This window comes from Biomphalaria glabrata, chromosome 11 (genome assembly GCF_947242115.1).
Source record: "Biomphalaria glabrata chromosome 11, xgBioGlab47.1, whole genome shotgun sequence".
NCBI classification, from domain to species: domain Eukaryota; kingdom Metazoa; phylum Mollusca; class Gastropoda; family Planorbidae; genus Biomphalaria; species Biomphalaria glabrata.
In genome coordinates, this window is record NC_074721.1 from 40,730,679 (window position 1) to 40,754,955 (window position 24,277).

The window sequence follows — 24,277 nt, forward strand, 5'->3', positions numbered from 1 at the left end:
GTAAACTTCATGATTAATATGGTAGAGGATTTTAAGACAACAGCCATTGAAATATATTCATAAAATGAATACCACAAATCTAAGCACATTTTCTTTAGATTGAACATTTGTATACTAAAATGTAGAGACTATAAGTAGTGATGAGATCTATTAAGAACTTCTTCAACTATTAAATCATTTCTATATTCTTCTATTTAGTCATGCATGTTAACCAATGACTTAAATTCTGCCAAGTCACTGGTTTTCCTGGCTAGCTTAGGCAACCCATTCCATGCTCTAATAGAGCTAGGGAAGAAAGAGCATTTGTACAAATTTATCCTATCATATGGAATGAGGAATGTGCCTCTATCTTTGTGTCTTTCTGAGTATTTTATTTAATTTTGTTTTTGTATTTGAAGATTATGGTTCAGTGTTTTATGTATAATTGCTACTTTACTTTTAAGTCTTCTATCCTGAAGGCTTTCTAAATTTTTAGCAGCATGTGTACTATTTGTTGCTGTATTGTTACTTGAATTTTGAAGTCAGATTTATTACTAGTATGACTCAATAAATTCAAACTGAAGGCTTAAAGCCCAAATCCCAAGGAAAGAAGGAATTCTAAATTCAGGATTCAAACTCCATCAAATTGTGTTTACAATATGAATGCATACCCATAAAAAGTTCACAAACATGAACCCAAACACTATGAACTAGCTACACATGTAAAATGTTGTAAAATGGTATACATGTTTCAGATGTTCCTTCAGAGCTGAAGATAGTTTACTTCCTAGTCCTAGGACGACATGTGATGGGAGTGGGCAGGGTTTGAACCCGGGACTATCAATAAGTCCAAATGACAGTCCAGGGCGCAAACCTCATGACCATGCATCCAGAATGAAGATAATGTACTTCCAAGTCCAACCTCCCATAGGATGATGGGGAAGGCAGATGGCAGGGTAAGAACACGTGACCATCAAGTCGATCGAATTACAGCATGCTTACGACATGACAAGGCATTCAACTATTCATTCATAGTCAAATAAAAACTTATATGTTAATTCAGTAGCTGAATACTGACCATTGGGAAGACATATCACTAGACTATGTGGAGAAAGATGGTGACCAAGAAAGCTATGAACAGCAGAATAACATGGGCCTCAGCTCTGGAAGAAAAGCATACCATATGAAAAATGGCTGGCTCCTCTACCACCAAAGTGAAAACTACCTTAACCTGTAATATATATGGACAGGAGTGTACCTCAAAAAAAAAGGGCTCCACAGTCACATGAAAAAGTGTCCTACGAGATGAACTATAGTTATTGTGACTGAAGGAGGCCATATATATATAATTCAGTAAAGATTTGCAGAACTACTCACTTTCACAGGTAGAATTTCTTAGTTCGTAGCCAGTAGGACAATCACAAGTGTAAGAGCCATTAGTGTTGGTACACATCTGGTCAGAAGAACACTTGGCTAACTTCAAGCTACACTCATCCACATCCTGTTCACAATTGACACCTGTCCAGCTGCTAGAGCAGATGCAGCCTTTCACGTTGTCACACCTTCCTGCACGGCCCCTGCAGTTGCAGGTCAAGTTGCAGTCCTTGCCATACCTGTTTGCAGCACAGACTAGTGGGAGAGAATGATAATAGTAGCTGTCAATGGGCTAGCACAAGTGCATCAACGGAGACATTGGCCAAGGCTAACAATTTAATAGGCAACAATCAACAGAATTATTACAATGATAGGTTTTTAGTTTATATTTATTTAAATATCATTAGCCATTTATTTTCTATATTTTTTTTGTAACATCTAGTCTACTATTCAACAATTTTGTTCTAGTTTCTTATTAATGTAAAATCCTAATAAAATGCCTTCATTTCATCTTACCATCACAGTAATGTCTGTCTGTTAGACTCTTCACAAATCCATCGAAACAGAAACAAGAGTAGCTTCCTACTGTGTTGTTACATCCCTGAGAGCACAAGTTTTCTGCACATTCATCAATATCTGAGAAACAAGAGAATAAAGACAATAAAGTAAAGTTCCTCTTTCATACATTGCGATCTATTTCTGTCATCTGTTTCTTTGCCCTACAGATAATGAGGGTGTCATGTGGCCAGCACAATGACCAGTTGCCTTTACTTTTCCACAACTAATGTCAGGCAGCCATTTAGAGCTGAGTGAACTCATGCACCCTAAATATCCTGAAATTAAAATCTCTTTCACCATGATTCAAACCCAGGACCTCTGTTTCAGAAGCCAAGTTACATAAAAGCAACATATCTTATGTAATAAAGACATTATTTCAAAAAAGAAGATTACATCCAACGCGACAGGCATTCAGTCATGAATATTAACCAATGAGCTAAGGTCTGCCAAGTCACTGGTTTTCCTGGCTAGCTCAGGCAACCCATTCCATGCTCTAGCATTTGTACAAATTTGTCCTAGCATATGGGACGAAGAATGTACCTTTATCTTTGTGTCTTTCTGAGTATTTTATTAAATTTTTTTTTTTAATTGAAGATTATGGTTCAGTGTTTTATGTAAAATTGCTACTTTACTTTTGAGTCTTCTGTCCTGAAGGCTTTCTAAATTTAGTGATTTTACTAAAGGTGTTACACTAGTCAAATGTGAATATTCGTTTGTTATACCATATTATCATCAGCACTAGTAACAGACTGTCTTAGGGAGTAGAAATGGACTTTAAACAGCACTAACATAGTGTTAAAGATGCATGCAACCATGTAATGGGTAAAACCTATACAATTAAAGATTAGCAAGTGTAAAGCATCAATCAGACTTACTTGGTCCTCACATGGGTAAGAATACAATAACTACATGAAAAGGTTATGTTGACAATCTTAAAATAAGCTGAAAGCTTGCAAGATATTATCCATCACAGGACAGTAAAACAATTTTTGTATTTTTCTCTAATGTCCCAACAGTTGGTATCTGTTTATAGGCAGAATGACACACCAATGTTTTTACTCGCTAATCTTCTCTTGGCCTAAAACGTTTTTGATTAAAAATAGTTTTTTCCTTACATATTCTTTTCATTGTTCAAATCTATTTATAAATTGAAGACTGAATATTAAGCTGGAAATCTTGATGTAACCCATTTAGACAACATTTCTCTACAATATATGAAGTTTTGGACCAAAATTGATACAGGTTGTTTCCAGAAGACACAGTAAATGGAAAAAAACCCACATAAGTAGTACTTTAGATATCATGTATTTTACCCCAGATCTGAGGAGTTTTTTAGGCTCTGAACTTATAGTATGATTATGTGTATGATTTTACCCAGACATAGTAGCATAAATAAATGTAGGCTCATAAATATGTAAAATTAACACTTTTAATATATTTATTTTTTAAAAATTAAGAGTTATTATACATAAAATGTTAAAACACTGAATTTTGTATGTCTACAACTAGATCTGTATTTATATAATTCACACAGACTGGGTAAATCTGCTAGTTGAATAGTTGACAATTTTAAAAAGAAAGTTTTATTTTAGCAATTCACTTATCCTTGCAATCTGTGGATCAGAGTTTACACAGATGGCTCATCCCATAAAGCCACCACAAATGGAGGAGCTCATCGAATGGCCAGATGGAGGAAAACTAGAAAAATTCATTGCAACAGGAGAGCTCTCTGACAGCCACAGAGCAGAAAGGGAAGCACTAGCACTAGCTGCTACAATGCTAGCAAATCATCCAAGTTCCCCAGTCAGATTGTCTTTCTAACTGATGCAAAAACAACCCTCCAAAGCTTGCAAAACTCTGATTCCTCTTATATTAAAAACCTCAGAACAGCACTTACAAAGCTCAACAACAAAAGCAAAAAAAACTGTTATTCAATGGATACCAGCTCATATACAACTAGAAAGAAATGAGAAGGCTGACACACTTGCCAAGAGTGAGAGAACTAACTCACAAATGAACTCTGCACTCTATCCAGAAGAATTGAAGAAATTAATTGTAAATAAAATAAATGAGAAATGGACAAGCTCTCATCCAAATCACAAGAAAGATGATGCATATTATAAGCTATCCCAACAAGATCCACATCTAATCTAATCAACACAATACCGGAAGCTCAAAATTGGAACCAGTGAAATCTGCCCATGTGGAGTATCACCAGAGAATGCTGACCACGTCCTCCAAAACTGCTCCCTTTACCAAGAGACCCATATAAGACACTGGCCCCAAAACACCCTAATAGAAAGAAAACTATATGGAGAGCAACCTGATTTGGAAACCACTGCACAGTTCATCTCATCTATTGGTCTAGTCATCTGAACGCTCCAACATAACAATGAGAACGAAGAAGAAGAAGAAGCAATTCACTGGAGTTCTAATTTAGACTAAATCAGAGACCATAAACCTATAAAAATATAAACAAATGCTGTATATATCTAGATCTAGACTAATTGAGTTAAAATCTCAAAAAGATATTTTCTCAGAATTCTTCAATAAATACAAATAAAATATAATGCAATACAAAAACAAAATTTAATAAAATACTCTGAAAGACACAAAGATAAAGGCACATTCCTCGTCCCATATGCTAGGACAAATTTGTACAAATACTCCTTCTTCCCTAGTGCTATTACAGCATGGAATGGTTTGCCTCAGCTAGCCAGGAAAACCAGTGACTTGGCAGAATTTAAGTCATTGGTTAAAATGCATGACTAAATGCATGATGCGTAGGACATAATCATCTTCTTTTTTTGAAGTAACGTCTGTATTATATAAGATAAGATAAGATTGGCTTTAAATGTAATAATATAGTTTTTATTAGAGTCTATGATAGAATTAGGTTCTACTAAATTAATGGCCTATTTGAGTCTCTTTTTGTGGCTATTGATAATCTCATGCATAGAAATATAGTACATAGGTATGTGTGCATTATCTTCTTTATTAACTTTAATTTTAGAATTTAAATAAAATTGGGATACTGACATATATATTAGATACTCCAGCCACATAGCCCATTGTTGTGAACACATTCTTGTGGCAAGCTATAAAAACTCATGAACAATAACTAAATGAACAGAGCAGTTTCATTTGTAGCAGTCCATTTTTTTGTATATTATGAGCCTGTTCTCTAAAATAAAAAGCAGAAAGAGGAAGACTCACCAATGCAGGCAGTGCCATTGTCTGCTAGTTTAAATCCAGTTTGACAGAAACACTCAGGTTGACCCGAATTGTTTCTGCATCCATACTCACAGCTGTGATTCTTGCACACATCTGAAACTGTTAGAATACCAAAGTTGTTAATAGCATGAATTCTATACAAAGCTTCTTTAACATTTAACAATTAAAGTACCACCCCCCCTTTTTGAGATCTTGCAGTCTAAGAAGAAATAATGTAAAGGTCATCTGTTTATAAGGCTGATGGTTAACAAGGGTGTCATGCGGCAACAAAATGACTAACCGCCTTTACTTTCCCAACTTATATGAGGTACCCTTTAAAGTTGGAGTTTGATAGACTCAGAAGCATCTTAAAGATCCAGAATTTAAATATCAGTCATCATCAAGATTTGAACCCAAGACTGATCAGTCCAGAATCCAAGTGCTATACCACTCAGCTACCATACCCTGCACTTTGACATTAATAGGATTATTTCTTGACCTTCCTTCGAGGAACAGTATCAGGAAAAAGAAGAAGGAGACAGAGAAAAAGGAAGACAACATAAAAAAAATGGTCAGGACTGTCATTGAATGAAATCCAATCCAAGTCAAAAGAAAGAGAGGAATAGAGAAAGGTGGTTGACAGATCTTGTGTGGTGCCCCAATGGTTCAACGGGCTAAGAGATAGGTGAAGGTGATTCATTGACCACAAATACCTTCTTACCCCCGACACCCTGGTATACCCTACCACTTCTTACCTTGTACTTTTGTGCAGTTATATCCACTAGAAACATATCCTTCGTAGCAATCACAAGTATAAAGTGGAGATTGATTGATACAAAGTTGTTGGCACGAGTGAAGATTATCTGTGCATTCATTGATGTCTGTTCAGAAAAATAAAAACACTTTCATCACAGACCCTAAACTCAGTCAACAAATAAACCTAACGTTTACTTCTCAATAAAACATGTACAAGCAAGCAAAGATGAAAATGAGAGACAGACCTATACATCGTTTGTTCAGTAGTCTGAAACCTGGACGACATGTACACTGAAAGCTGCCTATACTGTTTATACACACCGCATTAACATCACACCACTGAGTGGTGTTGTCATCGCATTCGTTGATATCTGGGCAAGAAATAAGGTTGTGAGTTTGAGAGTAATAATTTTGGAACTGAGATTACACTGATATTTAATGTAAAAATGTGCTTTTGAGACTGAATAGACATTAAACTAATTAGTTTTACTATTTACTATTAGTATTGCAATAAATTTGTTCAAATTACTTAGCAGCAATAAAAATAAGTATCATTATGTGTAAACTGTAAAAAATGTAAATGTATTTTAGCACTAGATTTAACTTTATATAACCAAAACTGACCTTGACACTTGGTTCCATTAAGAACCAACTCAAACCCACTAGGGCAATTACTACAGTTGAAAGCATGACCAGTTTGACTTTCTTCTTCAGCTGAAACATCTGTACAGTTAGTATCGTCTGGACAAGGCTTGTTAGTGCATCCGTCCTTGTCTTTGTCACAGTTAAGATCTGAACAAACAAATTGAACACTTTATTAAGGTTGAAATGTTGTAGTAAACACATATTTGAACATTTTGCCAGCAGTTCACAAAGCAGAAGGTGTTCAATCCACCTTTTTCTGGTCAACAATAAATGATGGTGTCTTGTGGCCAGCACAACACTAATCACCAATCCCACGGCAATATGAAAAATGCAAACATTCTTAATAATAATAATAATAATCTTCATTGCCTGTCAGAGGGCGGTACTGCTGCAGACCTGCCACATCACCAGAAAATTCCTCAGTGGAAACTGTTAAAGGGACTACGATGAATTTTGTTTCTCTTTAGCGAAACTCGACCCTGGCAGCGCTAGAGAATGACTACTCGTTCATTTCTAACATAATAATAATCACCCTGATTTGATGCTCATCAATAAAAAAAAAAAGGCCGCTACCATTACTGACATCGCCGTACCACTATCTCATAATTAAAAAAAAACTGAGGTGGAAAAACAACGAAAATATGGGAATCTTGGCTTGGAGATTAAGCGTTTATGGAAATTATCTAAAATAACAATATACCCCATTGTCATATCAACCGAGGGAATAATAACAACTGACCTCACAGATACCTTCAAGGCCCTTGGCATTCCTAGGAACATTCTCATTGCCTGTCAGAGGGCAGTACTTCTGCAAACCTGCCACATCACCAGAAAATTCCTTGGTGGAAACTGATAAAGGGACTTCAATGAATTTTGTTTCCCTTTAACGAAACTCGACCCTGGCTTCACCAGAGAATGAATACTCGCTCTTTTATAATAATAATCTTTATTATCCATTAGGAAATTTGTCTTACACAGCAAGTGATTTCAGTAACACTTTATCATTCGACTAGACTCCATTTGAAGTAACAAGAAGAGAAGAAAATTAATACAATATCCTCAAACTCTCAAACTGTGTTTTGCCCCCCCTCAGCACATGCTGACAAGAGGGCATGTAGGTAGACTTTTTATTTGGGGGGGGGGGGGGACAAAAAATCTGTAGTATTTGCATTATAAATCTATGTTTAAGTATTATTCAAATAAAAATGACATTAAAAAATATTACTAAAAAATTAAGAAATTCTGCTCCCTCTTCAGAATTTCAACCCTCATATGCCTGGATGACCTAATTTCTCATAAGTCAAGTACCATTTTTCTGTAACATTTTTGGCATGAAAACAGTAAACCAGCCCATCACAAACATATAGGTGTTGATGTGTGTTTTATATAGTTTGCACCACACAGTGTTTGGGAGTAACATCCCTTGTAACTGTTGTTGTCAACCAAGATGGCGTTAGATTAAACAGCTGATTTCATGTCTTATAATTTATATCCAGAGTCTTGTTATTATTCGTTCATGATAATCAACAGTAGGCTCTACCGATTGAAATGTAGTTCACACGTCCATCACACCATGAAACTTTTTGTGACCTTTGCTCTCACAGGAAATGATGTTCTGTAGACAACAGGAGAAGGATTTTTCCAAAACTCAGAATGCATGAAAACGTGGATTCCTCTGGGGGAGCTTACTGCTAGGAGCACAATTGTTTTGGTTTTAGGAGGCATCACAAATAAAATATGGAGAAACAATGGGCTAAGGAATCTATTAAATGACCTGAATAATATACAACATCTACTAATTAACCAGAATAGCTTAGTACATCTGTTGACCTACAGAATTACTTTGAGTATTTATTAACATTAGCATTGAAGAAATGTTTCTTCCTCTCTTGTGCTATTAGAGAATAGAATGGGCTGCCTGAGTCAGTCATGAAAACCAATGACTTGGCAAAATTTATGTCATTGATTCACATGCATGACTAGATTGACCTAGGAACATGTGTAGGACATAATCATCTTCTTTTTTGAAGTAATGTCAGTATTTCATAAGATAAGATAAGGAGATCTATTGACATACCAGAATATCCTAGAAAACAATCACATCTGGCCACAGAGTGATATGGAGACAGTATGGTCAACCCTTCAATGAAGTTACACTGGCCATGTTGGCTGCAGCCACTACATACTGTCCAACTAGCGATGTAGACATTTGATGTGGCATTCTTAGTGTCAATTACAGCTATTCTAAAGTAGACAGACAATGACATGTTACAAAATATAGAACAAATAAAAATATTCAGTGAGCATAGAAATGTATGCGTGTATTAAGTGTTCAAATTTAAAACACATTTTATAGTAGTTTAAGCCTAAATAGCTAGGTGAACTTACTCAAGAGACACATTGGCTGTACTGACTGGGGTGTAGGTTATAGACAAAACTCCAGTACTTGAGCTAAAATTGTAGCTGAAACCTTGAAGTGGCTGTGATATGATTTTTACAGATAGACTATCATTATCAGCGTCAGAGCATTTGAGGTCAAATGTCAGTGTTTCATTAACAGTTAAATTAAACCCATTTGCACCGTCACAGACAGGAACTTGGTTAGCTGCAAGGAAAGCAAACATAGAGCAATGATGGCTGCATTTACTATGTGATCAGTGGTCACAGAGAACTTTCTTTTACATAGCTTTTCTTTTGTTTAATCATGACATGGCAACTTAATAGTGTTAAGTAGTTTACAGAAATTAGCTTTATTTCTAAACTACATGCCTGTATATATATTCTGGGTCTATGTGTTCATAAAACATTTAAATATATATATAAATTTTTTTTTTCTTATCTTAAATATTACAGACATTACTTCAAAAAAGAAGATAATTACATCCACACATTTCATGTGTCAATCTAGTCATGCATGTTAATCAATGCTAAGTCATTGATTTTCCTGGCTGATTCAGGCAACCCATGACTTAGTCATTGATTAAGATGCATGACTAGATTGACCTAGGGATATGCATCGTACATAATCAACTTAGTTTTTGAACCTCACTATTTTATAAGATAAGATAACACTTTAGTTATTAACAGTTGCGGGCATTGCATTACAGTTGACTAGACGTAAACCTCGTTGATTACATTTATTTTTAACTAGATGAAAATATAAATTATCTAGATGAAAATATAAGTTATCTAGATGAAAATATAAGTTAACTAGATAAGAATATAAATTAACTACATGAAAGTATAAGTTAAACTTGTCTTACCAGCCATTAGATTCTGTATGGTGAACATTTCCGCCGCAGCCATACTACTTCTAGCCACCAAGACGTTCTTTGTGGCGATATAATCAAATATGCAAGGGAGATTAGTCTTGCTGTCACATACTTTCTCTGCCTCAGCTCTCACTGTGGCATTCACTTCGTCTAGGAATATGGGTGTAAATGTGGGATCTGTGAATGTGGACGTGTTTTGCCCAGGCAGATCATACACAAAGAGAGTTGACTCATCAGTTACTGCCCCTGGAAACAAGTAAAAGAAAGTAAACGCTCTGATGAAATGGCTAATTAACAAAAATATTTTAAATATATGAAAATATTAAAATGTCATTTGTATAATTCATAACAACTGAAGATCATGCAAAGATTTTGCTACAAGATACAAAAAAATGATGGAAAAATATACCAAGAACTAACAAGACTGAGGCTGAAAGAAGAATCGAAGCCTTTAATTAAAATTCAATGCTACAGAAAAATGCTAGATATCAGATACCAAAAATAGAAGACAAATAGGAAGAATATTCAAATTCTGTTTAGAGACAACATACAATTGAAACAATCAAATTCTCTTGCTAAGTAGTTTCTGCTTAAATTAATTACAACAAAAATAAATCCATGTGTACTAACATGTTTTGCCATATTCAAATAAAATTCTCTCTGATGAATTATCCGGTAGCTGAGTTCCATTGGGGAAGATGAAATCATCCGTTTTGTCTCCATTAAAATTACCCAGAAGACCTCTGGTCAAGTTCCTGTATTTCTGATTAATGCTGACTGTAAACTGCATGAATTGATTGGTTATGGACACAGTGATGCCAAACTCTGAAATTAAAAAAAGACCTTTATCTGGCATGGTGATGGTAGCCAAGTGGTAAAGCGCTTGACTGGCTTCTTCAACAGGAGTATCAGGTTTGAATCACGAAACCCAAATAGGTAAGAGTAAAGTTCTCTTTCAAACCTTGTGATCTGTAGGGCAGATGATGTAAAGGTCATTGGTTTTTGTGGCCCACAATTAATGAGGGTGTCATGTGGCCAGTACAACAACCAACTGCCTTTACTTTTCCCCAACTACTGTCAGGTACCCATTAGAGCTGGGTAGACTCAGCGGCACCCAAGGATCCCAAAATTTAAAATCCAAGTCTTCACCAGGATTTGAACCCAGCTAGAACCCCTGGTTTGGAAGCCAAGTGCTTTACCACTCAGCCACCATGCCTCCTTGTAAAATTAAAAAAATGTTATACATGTTTCGGATGTTCCTTCAGAATTGAAGATAGTTTACTTCCTAGACAAAACCTCCCACATGACAATGGGCGATGGGAGCAGGCAGGGTTAGAACCCAAGAAATCCGAAGGACAGTCCAGTGCGCAAACCAATGGCCAGGCAGCCATCCTGACATAAATTGGGGAAAGTAAAGTTGGTTGGTCATGTATTTGCCACATGACACCCTCCTTATCTGTCAGCCAAAAAATAGATGACTTTTTCATCATCTGCCATATAGACTGAAAGATCTGAAAAGGATAGGCCTACTTTACCTTTTTTTAAACAATGAACTTTATGTACAAACTACTCAGAAGGATATACTGTATTCATGGTAATATATTCTATAAATGTTCTATACATTATTATCAAAAAGATATTTCAAATATAAATGTTTTTATTGAAATGATCTGTAAAATATCTAGTTTAAATCACTATTAAGTCATTCATGATTTTCATGCTAGAATTTTCTTCAAGTACCAGCACAAAGGAATGAGAGTTTTTTGTTTTTTTTAAGTTGAAAAAGAAATAAAACTAAAAAAGAAGTGCCAACTTTACCATCTAAAGTTGTGACCCTCAGAGATTCATTATCTCTTCTTAAGGTAATATCTTTATCCACAGCTATAAAATTTACATTGTCTTTGAATCTTAATGTATAGTCTTGTTCATTTGCATAGATTATCAGAGCTGAAATAAAGAAAACAAAAGGAGTAGGATTAAAAAAAAAGGATTAAAAAAAAAACTATTTAAAGAATAACTTTTAATTTTCCCAGTCTTTTTTGTGGTCAAATGTGTAGAGAAAATGACATAACTATTTTTCAGGTAATGATATAAATGTATCATAGGCTTTTGCCCACACTGGCATAGACGAAAGTAGCTGGCAGCAGATGTCCTGTGTATAAGTAGTTGAAGAGCTCTCAAGAAGACATAAGACAGACATCTGAGCCCAAAGGAAAAGTCCTTGCTAAAGAGAGTCACAAAGACAGGCACAGAAGTTGGAAAGGAAATTTAAATGGACCTCTGTGGACAACAGCTTCACATTAGATGTGAAAAAATATGCAGGTTGCAACTGGGTTTGAATAGTCAGGTAAAACACTGCACTATCCTTAATCTTCAGAGTCGAAGGCACTGCCATTATGGGAGACTGTTGTGAAAATATAAGATAAATGTATTATATAAGATAAGATAAGAAAATACCTTCAGAATAAATGTAATAATCTTTTAACATACAAATAATCAAAGATCCTTTCCTCAAAGAGAACATCTTGCAAGATATCAGAATACTTACAGTCTTTAGAATTGGCTAGGTTTATTCTAAGCGTATAATTGTTATTGGTTTGGAGAACAAGGGCACACCAAACAGTAGCATCAGTCAGATTCCCTTGAGAGTTAGTGGCCCTGCATGTGCGACCCTGTAACAATGCAATCATGTTATTAAAAAGTGGGTAACAAGTTTCTACATGTCTTGTCTGTACATCAGATCACTACAAATAATAGTACAAGCTTAATAGAAATAGTGAATCTACTGAAAGGAGGTTGGGGATTATTCTTCTTCTAGCCAGCTTTTTGCTGCTGAGCTGTCAGCTCTTTTACAGACTGTACCAAGGAAAAAATAGTGTGCTGTTTTCTTCAGTTGTTCAGTACTGCCGTACAGGGTGTTTGTTATGTTGGGCTGTAGTGGTAGTAGGGTCTGCCATATTTATATGTGCAACATTTATGTAGGAAGTAGTTATGAAGTGATTGTAACTGCTTGTAGCAATTTGACATTGGTCTAAGCACTTAATTATAGGCCCATAAATAATCTGAATTCAATTATAATTATAATTCCAATTATTATTTAAATGTCAAGAAAATCACAAAGATTCAAGAAAAAACTTCTTGCATTTAAATTCAATTAATAAAACCTGTAAAAAAAAATGCAATTAATAACTTTATCTTTAACATTGTTTCACTTTAATCTAAAAAGTAGTAGTTTTCTGTATTATACAATAAAATATGATAAGTCTAATACAATGAATTAAATGATTCATGAATGACTTATATAGTCAATATTGAAGTAACTGTAACTGTATAGTGTACATTCTTCTAGTATTCATCAAGGAACAAAAAACTAGAATTGACCTACTTGCAATTTAATACTGAGTGAAGTATTTCCTCCAGGCATTTGTCCTGAGATTTCTACAATTCTATATTCTCCCAATCCATTAAATATATAGGACCTCTCATCTAATGTCATTATATGTGGGTCTCCAAAGAAATAGCCTGTAACAACAGACAAAAAAAAAATTTTTAAATCTGTTGCTTACAAAAAAAATATTTTGAAATGTTCTTGTAATTTCAAACTCATTTTCAAATACATTTAATAGTAGGCCTTTACTTTTTCAGGACATCAAAGACAAAACATAATTCTAGAAATTATTTATATTAATACTGTAAACCAGCTAGAATATTTTTAGTTACAAACTATCTAAAATGAGCAATACATTGATTAAATAAAGAAATTAAAACACATTGGATGCAAATAAAATATATAACAAAAAGAGACACAGACATTTTTAAGCAATTAAAACTCATGTAACACATCTAATATAAAAACATTTAAACAACAAGACTGAGGCTCTAGCTTCAAACACATAGAACAAAGGTCTTGACAATATAAGATAAGGGCAAGATACTGACCATAGTAAAAAGTGCTTCCCACACAGTAGGACAAAGGTCTGACTTGACAATATAAGATAAGATAAAGGCAGGATACTGACCATAGTCAAAAGTGCTTCCCACACAGTAGGACAAAGGTCTGACTGGACAATATAAGATAAGATAAGGGCAAGATACTGACCATAGTCAAAAGTGCTTCCCACACAGTGGGAAAAAGGTCTGACTGGACAATATAAGATAAGATAAGGTACTGACCATAGTAAAAAGTGCTTCCCACACATGTGGACAAAGGTCTGACTTGATAGTACAGGTAGCACAGGTCAGAGAGCTCACAGCACCAAGTCTTAGGGTCCAGATCTTCCTGCTGGTGACTCACTACCTGACTGGAGTCTCCAAAGTACCAGTAGCTGCCGTAGATGGGCACATTGCCATAGTAGCTGTTGTAGAAGTTGTTGTAGTACCAGTAGCTGCCATAGTAGCTGGAATAGTACGGTGAGTACAGCTGCAGGCTGCCAGCTAATGGCATCCTGGTCTCATGGATGCCTAACAGAATGTAGAAAGTGGACATCTGCCACCAGTTCAACAGCCAGCCATCTCTGCGGTAACAGCATTTCTAGAGTGGAAGATAAAAAAAATATTATCTAGTAAGAGAATTAAAACATAACTACATGTGTATTGACTTTGTCATTACAAAAAATAAAGTTTTTAAGTTGAGAATAAGCTAGTTGAGTATGGTGCTTTAGTTTACCTAGAGTTTAAGCCGTAACCATTCCTCAATTTTTTTTGTTTTAAAGATTGTCATTTTTCTTAAACTTATTTCAAGCTTGCATAAGAAAAAATTATTATGGATTTTTGGGCTAAAGATTTTATTTCTAATCTATTTTATTTCTTGTTGCCTGGTCAAGTAGTATGCACTTTAAGTAGTTGTTACGATGGTTCTGAGCTCAAACCCTGCCCACTGTCATCCCATGTCTTCATGCAGTGTGGTTTGGACTAAGATGAAATCATCTTCGTGTCTGAAGGAATGTCTGAAACTAAATGCTTTCAGAAAAAAAATTAAATGCTAAATCCTTCTGCATAAAATAACCACACTTGATCCCACCCCAGAACAAGACTGCATAAAAAAAACCCAGATATTCTATTCAAATAATTGAGAAGTGTATTTATACATGCATGCAAAGACTGACTATGATTGATATTTAATGTGTAAAGATAACTAGGTAAATAAGTCTTTAAAAGTAAAAGAAACAGCAACCTTTATCTTGAAGTAAAAAAAAAATAAACTTTTCATTTCATGCTTATTCTTAATTTTATGAAATAGGCCAACAGTGTATTCTTGTTTTAGATTAAAAAAAAAATGTCTCAATTAAAGATTAACTAATAACTTTCACCTTACCATCAAGATTGGAACTATTCAATAGTTCAATACAAAAACAATAATATGGAATATCTTATAAAAAGATAGAAAAATATATGCCCTTCACTACCTATCAGTCTGAAAACTAAGACAAATCATAACTGTAGGTAATTCTTTAACTATTTAATCCATAAATGAATTGTTCACACAAGCACAGAAATTTTTTTAAATGTTAATATTTTTTTAGCAAAATTATCAAACAAGTAACTTACTCTTCCGCCCCTGTAGTAAGGGATGTAACTCTGGTAACAAAAGTCATTATATTCTAGGGCTGTAAACCACCAGCCATTCATCTGAGCAAAATATTCACTGCAGGGACATAATGGGATCACATTGTCCCAGAACATTATATCTATATAGAGAGAAAAATAATATATGTAGGCTACTCAATGTGAAATAATGAACATTCTTTTTTTTTAATAGAACAACAATAAAGTCAACTATTACATAATTAAGTCATCTAAGTTGACCATGTCGATTTAGTCATTTAATCCCAGGCCTATAAAAAAACTGTAATGGTGTGTCATAAAACTAGTCACTGGGAGAATGATTTCATCTTTAGAAAATGATACCAAACAGAAATGATTTTCATTTTAAATTTGGACCCGTTCAGAAAGTGAAGAGCCTAAGACAAGTCATTGAAGAGAAATATGCAGTGGTCAGAATGTAATAAACATTCAGAGAGTTCAACTGTAGCATTCTTCAAAGAAACGTTTTAGTCGATTATGGATGACTGATTAAAGTAAAGTGTTTTTGTTCTTTGGGGGGAGGGGGGGGGGTGTCTTGTGACAATAAAGCTTGGAACATGTTCCTTAAATCAGCCAGGAAAACCAATGACTTGGTAGTGTAATTCTCTAAGTAGCATGTACACCTACATTAACACCCCCATGGTTACAGCTGGGTTATAAAAAACAAAAGTAAAGTTTCTCCCATCAGACCTTGCGATCTATAGGGCAGATATTAATTTAATGTCATCTGTTTCTTTGTCCAACAGCTAAAGAGCAGAGCGTCATGTGGCCAGCACAATGACCAACTGCCTTTACTTTCTCCAATTTAAGTCAGGCACCTGTTAGAGCTGGGGCATGGTGGCTGAGTGGTTAAGCCACTGGCATCTGAACCTGGGTTTCTGGGTTCAAATCTTAGTGAAGACTGGGATTTGGAATTTTTAGGGCACCCCCGTAGTCACAGCTGGGATATAATAATCTTTTCTTTTGGATGGAATGTCAAGTATTTATAAGCTTAATCTATTGTATAGCAACCAGTTCAAACAGACAAAAGACAAAACTAAAAACTCTTACCATTTTTTAGCATTAAATTTCTTTGATACCAATTGAAACATTTCATTCTGTAATTTTCTCTCTGACCAATTTTAAAAAACCATTTTCCTTTGTTTCCTAAAATCAGTCATATACATTTCATCAATGACAAAAACTAGTAGAAATCAATATTTCACAAATGTATTTATTGCATTTTAAGTGATAGGCCTACTCTTTTAAAAGCTTAAAGCTTGCTTTAAACAGAAGAATGTTCTAAATTATGAACATTTTACTTCCATTCTAAATAGATTGTCAAAAAGTCACATGAACTATAGCTAATATCTAACTGCAGATTATGTCTAGCAGTAAAACAAATATGCAAATTTGACAAAACTAAAATTTGATGTACATCAACCACATAATAATTTGATCCATTTATGCAAATTAATATCAGCCCGAGAGCAGTATGTAAAAGAATATTCCTGATATAAATAGGAAACAATATCTGCAGTAGGTGTCCAACTAAACAAAAAGAGTATGAGACTGAAGTAACTAAAAGAGGCATAAGCCCAAAAAAAGCAAAAAACAATTATGTATAAAAATGATAAAACAAACATTTAATTAAGATAACTATATTTTACATCTATCAATGACATAACTAAAGTCTACATCTATCAATGACATAACTATATTCTACATCTATCTATGACATAATTAGTTTCTTCATCTATCAATGACATAACTAGGTTCTACATCTATCTATGATATAATTAGGTTCTACATCTATCAATGACATAACTAGGTTCTACATCTATCTATGATATAATTAGGTTCTACATCTATCTATGACATAATTAGGTTCTACATCTATCTATGATATAATTAGGTTCTACATCTATCTATGACATAACTAGGTTCTACATCTATCTATGATATAATTAGGTTCTACATCTATCTATGACATAATTAGGTTCTACATCTATCAATGATATTATCATGAGTATTTTCTTCCATCCATATCATCTATATATTTTTTATTTCAAGAACACAGAATTCTTATTTTTCCTTATGAAACTTGCTGCGTGCTCATCCTGTTTGTGCTTAAGACTGCCATTACAATGATACCAATGGTTCTGTTTCAAACCCTAAAAGTTGTCATCACATGCCGTGATGCAGGAGGTATTGGATAATAATCTTCATCTCTGTATGAATGTTGAAAACCTAGAAAACAAGCTGAGAATTAAACTTTAACAAAAAAATGTACCTGTGTTTCCAACAACTTGATCAAAACTATAATAGTTCAGTCTGGAGATGTCCAAGTTGGTATGACCCCAGCCTACTTCTACTGGTCTTTGCAAGTAAGAGTTGAACCTCATGCCACCATGGCCATAGTTATAAACAATATAGGTGGCGAACCCATCAGAGATGATTGTGCATTGAAACGTCACACGCTGAAAAACACATTACTTTCATAAAAATTAGAGGAAAAAAAAAAATTGAGTTTTACAACTATAGGTTACGGATGTTGCTAATTATATGCCACACAATACAAAATCTGAAAAAAAATAAGCATGTCAACATGGCGTAGAATATTCTTTAATAATGTATCACAACCCAACATGTTTAATACAAATACCAACAATTTTCAGTGATGATATTACCTCATACTGGTTGCCTTGTGATGGGAAGGGAATCACATTGAACCAAGTGACTACAATGACAGTGGTAGCATCAAAGTTGTAGTCCCAGCCATATGTTGCTACGTCACTGTTGGCCTTGGTAAATATTCTCCAATTGTAGTAGCCATACTTGGAATACATCTGCCACAGATAAAAGAAACAAGCGTAGCATTTTAGAAGTAAAAAAAATTTTTAATCTAAGTAAAGGTAAAATCACATCAGAACGGCCAGGAAAACCAATGACTTGGTAGAGTTTAAGTCATTGATTAATATGCATGACTGATTGACCTACTGACATGCATAGGACATAACCATTTTCTTTTTTGAAGTTATGTCTTTATTTTATAAGATTAGAGGGGCATGGGGGATGACAAGTGACTTGCGCTGGAATTTGGATTAAAGTGAGGAGGATTCGCGCAACACGTCGACCTCACTCTCTTGCCCATCCTTTTCTCGAAGCAAGATTTGGTCAAGACGTCCGGGGACAAGTTTGGGTGCAGTGGATGACCAGAGACTTTCTGTGTGTCTTGTCCTGCTCTTGAGTGCTCCACAGCACTGTGCTGGTACTTGCCTTTCTGTCCGATTAGTCAAGTTTTGTGATGTTACGCACAGGTCGCCAAGTCCAGACTTCACATGCTAGGTTTGACATAGGTTAAGGTTAGATAAGGACCAGTTCAGTGGTTCGAAAGGCAAGAAAGAAAATGGTGTGATTGCAAGTGACTTAAATAAAAGTTTCTTTAGAGGCATCGGATGTTTGCCTTGTAATGATGTATGTGCTTGGGGATGTGGTTTACAAAGGTTCAAATCCTGCCTACCCTTATCCCCTGCTTTCCAGCAGAATTTTAGGGCTAGGATAAAATAATCTCTATTTCTGAAGGATGTCTGAAACATGTAAAACAAACAACAAAACGTTTTGTGATAAAGTCAGTGGCACAGGTCTCTATGGTCTGTAAGACTTCATTTTATATCTTTAAAAAAGTGAGATAACTCCTAGAAAAAATGAGAGTAGCTTAAATAAAAATGTATTTAAAAAAATAATTAACAAGCATATTAGATACATTTCTAATTGAAATTAAAAAAAAAATCTTTAACTTTAAATTATGGTAACTTTAAATAGTTTAGTAACAAAATAATTTGTAGAAAAATAAAAGGCTAATAGTTGAAAATATTCTCAAAGTTGGCATAGTATTCAAGAATCTATAATAATTGATATTGATAAAAAAAAACTTTCAATATACAAAGAAAACAAAAAAAACAAACAAGTAAAAATGAAAAAAATTTTTTTTTAACCCTACATAATTTTATTGTAACTTTAGGTCATTTAAAATAGACCATAGACCCCTTAAAAAAATAATACATTTAACATTTAATATATACTTTAAAAAAAACATATCCAAATAAAATATCATAGGATTTGTCTACAGCAGAAATAAACATATGTGTAGGTAACATTTACGTAATCATATGCTGGATTTGTTTCCCCTATTTCTGAAAGGGCAAGGTCAGATGTAGAGGAACAATACCTGATAATAGACTTCTCCTAAATCTCCATTATAAATGTCAAGGTCAGACCAGTAGACTGCTAGTGCCTTTCGCATATTGTTAGATGAGGAGATCGGAAGTCTTTGAGGAACAAAAGTATTGAAGTCTTCATCAAAAGAAAGCAATCCATTCACAGTAACCTGCATAGTGGTAAAAAAAAATAACAATATTAGATCATATAAATATTTGAATTAATTAATTTGCATTAGTGTTATCAAAAATGGAAATAATTCCTAGATAACTGCTTTTTTTTTTATTCACACAACAAATCAGTTAAACATTAGCAGGTGTTAATGATAGCTTTATATGTGTTTAAATAAGATTACACTCTCAATAGTATTTCAAGTACAGTTCAACACTAACAGAAATATACGACACCAGTTCCTGACCCCAACTCATGCCGTTAGGAATATAAAGACTGGAGGTAGCCGACTCTGAGCTTTTGACCATTGTGGAATCACCTTGACTAGGTCCAAATTGATAAAAATCTGGAACAAAATGTCAGTCAATTAGAAAAATGGAAGATAAAACATGATTTCATCTACACTAGAATATTGTTGTAAACTTGTTCCCCCCCGACTGACCATTTTTTCCCACATGAGAACTTATTGAATTTTGTTTATGTTTGGAGGTGAAACTGACCTGAGCGAGTGTGTTGATGTGTAAAGTAACTGGAGTGATGATCGCGGATTTTTCAGTGGAGGATTGTTTTTTCTTAAATCGCTTTTTGTGAATAGTTGTATGTACATTTGATTAGAACTGTGAAATTATTTCGATGACTTGGAGTATTGACTGTTCGTAGTAGATTGTGCTTCTGCGGCCAATCGGTGAGTAAACTTTCTTTAGTCTACTCCAAAGTCGCAACAATATTATGCTTAAAGTGATATTGGTATACCCATATCTTACTAGCAGATTTTACCTGTGAGACAAGAACTTGAAAAAGAGCAAGTATCTGGCTGGGTACATGTGCTACCTGTCCAACCAGATATACAAGTACACACTCCTGATTGATCATCACAATCTGCTGTGTTTGTTATAAAGCAAGTACAGACGGAGGAACAGTTGCTACCATAGTGAGTTGAATCACAAGCTGTTGAATGCAGCACAACATGGATTGACTTATTTATAAATGTACACATTGAAATATAAAAATAGTTGCTGTATGATGTAAGGAAATGTTCATAAATACAATTTGACTCAAGGCAAGCTATTAAGGTATCAAGATAAAGTCAATGTAACTAATTTCAATCTTCTTATCTTTTTTTTTTATCTATGTAACTGACATCTTTGGATGGAAATATTTTTCTGATTTTAAGCTTTGTGTCACTAAATCAAGTGCTGATCCTATCCCCAAAATGGTTCCCACAACATTAATGAGAACTCTTCAGCTGTCTCTTTCAAAGACCATCTGCTCCTAGTTACTTACTTCTATGTCAGTGAGGGAAAAATAGCATCTTAGTTATCATTTTAATAATACCACTTCTCGTATCGATAAGGAGAGTATTACTAATTTATTAACTTCATTGAATCAACATTATTGCTGTGCACTCAAGTCAAATAACTTTAAAGCAATATTGAGAGGCTAGCTTTTAAAAAATGACCTAATATTTATAGTATGCTTCTTTTATGCTGCAATTATTGATAAGGAAATAAGGTTATCCTTAGCTTTAAGTTTATGAAAGTATAAGGCTATAAATCCAACAGGTAATGGAAACACTACTTCATGAGATAGATTAAATATAAAAATCCTGATTTTAACTTCTTTTACCTCAGAAGTCAAGACTTTACTGCCTAGATGCATCTCTATACGTCTCGACAAAACTCAACTGCATAGACACAACTCTATAGCTTAGACAATTCTATTGCCTAAACACACCTCTGCTACCTAGACACACCTTTACTACCTAGATACACCTACCTTGATACACCTCTACTGCCTACACACATCTCTGATACCAAGACACACCTACTTAAATACAGCTCTATCACCTATGCTGCCTACTTTATCTAGTACTATAAAGCTTCCACCTACCCTGACAGCTAGCTCCAACTGTGGGTCTGTAAAAACCAAGTCTGCAGACACATTCAGCACTGCCTACTAAGTTATTGCAGGTCTCATAAATTCCTGAACAGTAGTTATTGATATTACACTCATTCAAATCTTGGCTGCAGTCACTACCAGTCCATCCAGTCTTACAGGTACAGGTTCCATTAACATCATTACAGTCTAGTGTGTTGTTCATTGCACATGTACACAATGTGCCACAATTTGGTCCAAAGTGTGTAGAATCACATCCTGGCAGACATAAAGACAACATTTTGTTATTTGAGAGCCTAAACTTACATTGTTTTCATTTATAAATTACAAATATTCCTTTTCAGAAGAAGACTAATAAGTCATAATTCATGTGTCAATCACATCATGCATGATAATTAGAGATACATTTTCCTAGCTGATTCAGGCAACCTGTTTAGTGCTCTAATGGCTCTAGGAAAGAAAGAATACTTATACCAATTCATTATAGAATATGAAATAAGGTGTGTTTTTTTTGTCAAAGCTTGTATTAATTCAATTTCATTGCTAGAATCCTCCTCTCTAGCTCTGCAGTCAGCCTCCAAGATTAGCAAGCATATAAGAATGTGGCCATGACCAGGGAGCGTGTCAGTCTGATATTTGGTGTCGAGGGTTATGCCTTTCCATATTGTTTTGAGTTTTACCAGTGCTGCTGTAGACTGTACAATTTGGGCCAGTAGTTTGAGTTTGGTTCTCTATCTGGGAGGATAGCTCCAAGGTATTGAGACCTTGGAATTTTTTAAAAACCATCGTCTCCATTTTCCTTAAATAGACCATCATCACATTTAATCATTTTGAAACATATCTAACTGTGACATGCTCTTTTTGTCAACAACATGTTAAGATGTTCAAGATACAGTTCAAAGCAATACATCCATAGTGTCATGTATTAGAAAACATTTTGATTTGTTTGCAGAACTTTGAGACTTTTAACCAATTTTAAAAAATGTGATCATGATCATTGAATATAAAATAGATCTTGAAGAATATTAACTTAGATTTTATGCTGCAACTATTGATAGAGAAAAAAGGTTATATTTAGCTTAGATTAGCTGCCAAGCTAACAAAAAAAAAATTTGGAACCTCATTTTGGGATGTAATAGTTATGTTGGTTTTTTTTAGGTTGTACAAACACAGCAATTAAAATCTATCATAAAAAAATATATATATAAATTATAATTGAGCAAACTTAAACTGTTTGTGTTTCTCATAAACTAATACAAACAGAAGAAAATGAGAGCGTTTAAAGTTAAGACAGACAATGAAACTGGTATTAATATTATTGTAGAGTACTAGTAATGGTCACATTTGTATATCTACCTTGGTTACAGTTAGTTCCCTTCCATCCAGGTTTACAAAAACATGTTCCATTAACATCATTACAATCTTCTGTGTTAGTAGCATTACATAAGCATTGGGAGGCACAATTAGGTCCATACTGAGTAGAGTTACAGGCTGTGGAATAGCAATAAATTAATTTATTTGAAAACTTTAAATCTACTGTACACAATACTTAAGTCTTGTATTTTATGTTTAATTTTTTTTTTCAAAATTAATGCTAGAAAATAATTATTACATAACTGGAAATTAACTTTTATTAAAGAACGTCTAAAAAAAACATATCAACTAATTAAGATCACAATTGATTTCGAATAGAGATACATTTACCTTGATTACAGTTAGCTCCAGTCCATCCAGATTTACAAGAACATGTTCCATTAATATCATTACAATCTTCTGTGTTAGTAGCATTACATAAGCATTGGGAGGCACAATTAGGTCCATACTGAGTAGAGTTACAGGCTGGCAAATAATAACAGTATATTAATGTTTAAAAAAAACAAAATTAGGACTATACACAAATCTCTAATACTATTTAAATTCTTTCTAATTGTCGGAATATAAAGTTTAAATTATATGAATTAAAACTTTTAAAAAGACTAAAATGATAATTGACATTTTGTTTAAGTGTAAAAGTTATTCCATAAAAAATATTGTTAATTAAATAAGAATTGAGATACAATTTAAACTCTACCTTGATTACAGTTTGCTCCAGTCCATCCAGGTTTACAAAAACATGTTCCATTAACATCATTACAATCTTCAGTGTTTGTAGCATTACATAAGCATTGGGAGGCACAATTAGGTCCATACTGTGTAGAGTTACAGGCTGGGGAATAATAATAAATTAATTTCTTTGAAAACATTTTAATTCTACTGTACACAATACTAAGTCTTGTATTTTATGTTTAATTTTTTCAAAATAAATGCTAAAGAATAATTAGAAACATAACTGGAAATTAACTTTTATTTAAAAAATTCTTAAAAAACATATCTACTAATTAAGATCACAATTGATTTAAAACAGAGATACGTTTACCTTGATTGCAGTTAGCTCCAGTCCATCCAGGTTTACAAGAACATGTTCCATTAACATCATTACAATCTTCTGTGTTAGTAGCATTACATAAGCATTGGGAGGCACAATTAGGTCCATACTGAGTAGAGTTACAGGCTGGGGAATAATAACAGTATGTACGTAAATTAAATTAACATACTCATTTCAGACCTCCCCATCTATAGGTCAGATGGTG

General features: G+C 34.1%; 1 protein-coding gene across 8 annotated transcripts in view; it reads right to left on the reverse strand.

Annotated features, from left to right (window-relative positions):
- Positions 1-24,277, reverse strand: part of LOC106054935 (uncharacterized) — a 110,890-nt gene that overhangs the window by 21,207 nt on the left and 65,406 nt on the right. For 6 of the 8 annotated variants that reach the window (XM_056003541.1, XM_056003536.1, XM_056003537.1 and 3 more), the window contains 26 exons: positions 24,064-24,198; positions 23,719-23,853; positions 23,352-23,486; positions 23,004-23,138; positions 21,642-21,905; positions 20,529-20,699; positions 19,973-20,097; positions 19,591-19,749; positions 18,050-18,208; positions 17,653-17,839; positions 16,431-16,526; positions 15,345-15,484; positions 13,971-14,328; positions 13,183-13,319; positions 12,346-12,469; positions 11,616-11,744; positions 10,428-10,622; positions 9,789-10,043; positions 8,914-9,130; positions 8,603-8,769; positions 6,505-6,672; positions 6,126-6,251; positions 5,880-6,005; positions 5,128-5,244; positions 1,870-1,989; positions 1,357-1,608 (listed from right to left, as the gene is read on the reverse strand). In XM_056003541.1, coding sequence (XP_055859516.1) covers positions 1,357-1,608; positions 1,870-1,989; positions 5,128-5,244; positions 5,880-6,005; positions 6,126-6,251; positions 6,505-6,672; positions 8,603-8,769; positions 8,914-9,130; positions 9,789-10,043; positions 10,428-10,622; positions 11,616-11,744; positions 12,346-12,469; positions 13,183-13,319; positions 13,971-14,328; positions 15,345-15,484; positions 16,431-16,526; positions 17,653-17,839; positions 18,050-18,208; positions 19,591-19,749; positions 19,973-20,097; positions 20,529-20,699; positions 21,642-21,905; positions 23,004-23,138; positions 23,352-23,486; positions 23,719-23,853; positions 24,064-24,198 — 4,332 coding nt within the window. The remainder of the gene's footprint in view (positions 1-1,356; positions 1,609-1,869; positions 1,990-5,127; positions 5,245-5,879; positions 6,006-6,125; positions 6,252-6,504; positions 6,673-8,602; positions 8,770-8,913; positions 9,131-9,788; positions 10,044-10,427; positions 10,623-11,615; positions 11,745-12,345; positions 12,470-13,182; positions 13,320-13,970; positions 14,329-15,344; positions 15,485-16,430; positions 16,527-17,652; positions 17,840-18,049; positions 18,209-19,590; positions 19,750-19,972; positions 20,098-20,528; positions 20,700-21,641; positions 21,906-23,003; positions 23,139-23,351; positions 23,487-23,718; positions 23,854-24,063; positions 24,199-24,277) is intronic. The other 2 variants (XM_056003539.1, XM_056003538.1) reach the window with 2 other exon arrangements.